At 33.4% G+C, this 3805-nt stretch overlaps 1 protein-coding gene across 2 annotated transcripts; it reads left to right on the top strand.

The window, feature by feature from the left end:
• Positions 1-1434: 1434 nt before the first annotated feature.
• LOC113730343 (large ribosomal subunit protein eL33w-like) lies at positions 1435-3600 on the top strand. Of its 2 annotated transcripts, XR_011838829.1 has the most exons (5): positions 1435-1592; positions 1679-1943; positions 2041-2083; positions 2925-2985; positions 3391-3600. XR_011838829.1 is itself a non-coding variant. In XM_027254976.2 (4 exons), the coding sequence occupies exons 1-3, from the start codon at positions 1561-1563 to the stop codon at positions 2080-2082; spliced, it is 339 nt and encodes a 112-aa protein (XP_027110777.1). In that variant the 5' UTR covers positions 1435-1560; the 3' UTR covers position 2083; positions 3391-3600. The 2 variants fall into 2 exon arrangements, 1 of the variants encoding a protein (XP_027110777.1); XM_027254976.2 differs by lacking the exon at positions 2925-2985.
• The last annotated feature ends 205 nt before the right edge of the window (positions 3601-3805 follow it).

Raw genomic sequence — 3805 nt, forward strand, 5'->3', positions numbered from 1 at the left:
ATATGAAATTTTGACTCGCCACTTTTAAGATTAACAATTGAATTAATTGGTATGTGATTGTTTTAAAATTTGAATGTGTCAATCACTTACTTCTTTTGTCATACCTTTCATTCGTTTCTTTTTTCTGTTCAAATTTAATTCAATATAAACACTTGATAATATTTAGAATTAAATGTTTTCTTTGTTTTCAATTTTTGAATAAAAGTAAAATGAACATGAGTAGAAAATTAACATTTTTTTAAACTCCTTTATATATATATATTTAATTTCACTTAAATATTACATTCAGACGAAATCAAATAAAGACATATTATATGCTATTTATATTGTTCATGTGAAATTAAATAGACATGTATACATGAGTTACTTTTTAAAGTTATTTGCATATATGATCAATGATGGATAAAAAAATTTAATTTATAAAAGATGAGGGTCGAAACAATTCATTTTGTGAAATGTGAGATATTATCAATCAGATTATGTAATTTTTGATTTGCTAATTTTGTCCTTAAAAATGATCACGTGCAAAACACGTGGTGGATTCCAATAAAAAAATAGTGCAATTTAGGTAGAGATGAAATTTGACAAATATGAATTTGTAAGGGACGTAAAAATATACTTTTAAAAGTGAGAAACAAAAAATTCATTTTGTAAAATATAAGGGGTGTTTTGAATGATTTTTCATAAAAAAATATAAAATATGCTATGTTTTATTGATTTTTTTTCTTTAATTTATGGGTTTATTATTTCACATGTTTTACAAGAAATTTTCATCATCTGTAATTAAAAAAAATCAAATCTCAAGCAACGTTTGGATTAATAAAAGGGTGCAATTTTAATGGAAAAGCAAATAAATCAAAGTAGAAAAATTTTTTTCTAACCATTTTGTTTGCGTTACTTATACAAAAAAAAAAAAAGAAAAGAAACACCGAATATTTTGAAAAAGAAAGGAAATAATAGCTTATGTATAGTTGCATTTTATCTGTAACTGAATAAAATCTAATTGTAAACATACTTCAATACTTTATTTATTTTTTGTGTATTTTCACATTCATCTTGTTATTGCTATAATAATATTTAGATGAAAATTTTAATCTTTTTTTAAGAGAAAGAAATTACAAGAAGTATTAAAATATAACAAAATTTTAAAATGTTAACAATCATCGTTACGAAATTTAGTATTCAAGATTTTCAATTTTTTCATGTTCAAAATCATGGTTAATTTAGTACAAATGACTAAATTGTTTCTGTCCATGTAAATACGTAGTACTTATTAACTTGCAAGCATAGTAAAGTTATTTGATCATTCATGAGACGAGTATTGGGCCCAAATGACTTACAATTACAGGGAAAATAAGTGCTATTTTCAAATATTCCGGGGAGGGTAGCGAAATTGATGGAAATCTAAAGGGGGGTTTCTGAAATTATACCTATCATCAACACATATAACCATCATTGACTCACCTAGGGTTTTAACGCAACTGTTCTGGGACTCCTGCATCGCTAGCTACAAGCAGCCCCATCACCCATTCCCCGCCGCCCCTCATCACCCATCAGAAAATGGTTAAGGGACGCCAAGGAGAGCGCGTCAGGTCATCTAATTTTCCGACTCCATCTCCATTTTCCCCTTATTCATTAATTTGATTTTTGTCCCGATTTTTTGGGTTTAACCCTGCAGGCTTTACGTTAGAGGAACCGTTTTGGGATACAAGAGGTCGAAGTCCAACCAGTACCCGAACACTTCGTTGATTCAGATCGAAGGAGTGAACACAAAGGAGGAGGTGGCTTGGTACCTCGGCAAGAAGATGGCGTACATCTACAAGGCTAAGGTTAAGAAGAATGGATCTCATTACCGCTGCATTTGGGGAAAGGTTTGCCGGCCTCACGGTAACAGCGGCCTTGTCCGAGCCAAGATGAAGTCCAACCTGCCCCCCAAGTCAATGGTAATACTAACTGTACTGATGTTCCTTTATTTATTTTTCCTATTTGGTTTGCTATTTGTTTTTCTTAAATGAATGTTTCTGTATTTTGATATTTCAGGGATCAAGGGTTCGGGTCTTCATGTACCCAAGCAATATTTAAGGTATTCTTTATCCGCTTTTTTGAAAATTTTCCAAGGTTATGTTTATGGTTGCTTTTTGGTGAAAATTTTGTTACCTATACTTTTCAGTGAGATGTTTCTTTTGCGATATCTGAATTAGAGTTTAATAATTTGGGTCGTTTACAGGATGCTCTAACTTGTAGAGTTTGGTATTTTGAGTAACTTCCAAGGTTGGTCGATATTTGGAGTTGATTTTTTGGGTTGGAGTCTGTATATATAGATATGTGGTCGCAATTTACTTTTGTTCCTCATATTGCTTTCATGAGTGCTTTCCCTTTGACAATGATGTGTGCTTGTACTAATTTTTGAAGCTTTCTTTGTTAGAATGGTTGTAAGGAGGAGCTGGTCTTTGTGAAGAATTTGCTTGAAGTTTTACACATCCGTCTTTATGCAATACTAAAATTTGTAGGCTTATAGAGCTCAGCTTGAGTAGCGGATGGTTTTACCAGATTTCTTGTGTTGGAGTTGAGTTTTACCAGATTTATAGTTATGGCTTAAATTTTCAGACATGCATCATTTTAGTGAATGATGAGGTAATATGGAGAAGTTTTTCATGAGAACAGTTTGTGTGGTTACTGGTGAACATGACCAAAAAATGTGGGTGGAGGGAGAGCGAGCAAGATGCGGATCTTAAGACTATACAGAGGATGTCAATCATGCTTAAAATTGTTTGTGTTGCACAATTCATCCAAAATATGGCTGTTAGATATGCAGAATTGATGGAGATTTGTGTGCACAACATGTGGGGGGTGAAAGGGACAGATTTTGTTAATTTTCATGAGGGGACTTTGATTTGTTAAGTAATATCCCCTCCACATTTCAGGAAGCATGTTAGAAAAGACGGCACTGTGGCTAGTTTCCAAGTATTTTGAAACTTCCCCAGTGTAAGTTATCCAAAGTTACTGCAGACACAGTTGAAAGCAATTTTGTTGATCGGCACAGATTTATCCTAATTTAATATAATGAGTTAGATTAGCATTCAATAGCTTTAAGTTGACTTCTTTTTGGACACAGTTTGATGTTCTGCTGTTGGGGCACTGATGTGTAATGTTTAGCTTGCGGCGGGTTTCTCATATGCATGTATGCTACATTTTCCATGTTTGACCTGTTCCATCTGGCTATGACTAGAAGCTACTCCTGATTTTTGTGATCATTATCGTTTCTACTGTTTCCATTCTTAGTGTTGCCATGAATTAGGTTTTGTTAAATTGGTATGGAGTCGTTTTTGACTATTTGCTTGGCTACTAGTCATTTGTTTGGACATTTACAGTTTTCTTATGTTGTTGCAGTGTTCCAGCAAAAGTAGGAGCAGACTGCTTGAGGTCATTGGTGGCTTTAGAAGGTCATTGGTGATTGAAGGACGGTATTTAGAGTCAAAATATACCCCTTTTTTTGTGGACTTACCCTGGTCTCTGAATTTATCATGTTTGTTTAATACTATGAATTGAACTTGCAATCTGATGAGGCAAATTTTGATTGTTTGGATTTATCCTTTTTCACTTGGGTGTTTTTGATCGTTAGTCAACCAGAATTATTGTTGATTCGTCTCTTCATGATGTGACTGTGGGTATTGTTTGAGGTTAGCTTCCTTCTGATTTTCTCGATAATTTGCTGTCGATCAAATCAGTTGGGAACGTTCCTACCCGGTTCCTGTTTACATCTGGGATGCGAATCTGTTATCGATAGCTCTTCTTCCTCGACTTT

Source organism: Coffea arabica, chromosome 2c, assembly GCF_036785885.1.
Source record: "Coffea arabica cultivar ET-39 chromosome 2c, Coffea Arabica ET-39 HiFi, whole genome shotgun sequence".
NCBI classification, from domain to species: Eukaryota; Viridiplantae; Streptophyta; class Magnoliopsida; order Gentianales; family Rubiaceae; genus Coffea; species Coffea arabica.

What these genes read in the sequence shown, in the direction of transcription:
- LOC113730343 (XM_027254976.2), top strand. Translation starts at nt 1,561, where the DNA reads ATGGTTAAGGGACGCCAAGGAGAGCGCGTCAG. An exon ending in CGCCAAGGAGAGCGCGTCAG is followed by an intron (nt 1,593 to 1,678) that starts GTCATCTAATTT and finishes TTAACCCTGCAG; the next exon opens with GCTTTACGTTAGAGGAACCG. An exon ending in ACCTGCCCCCCAAGTCAATG is followed by an intron (nt 1,944 to 2,040) that starts GTAATACTAACT and finishes TTGATATTTCAG; the next exon opens with GGATCAAGGGTTCGGGTCTT.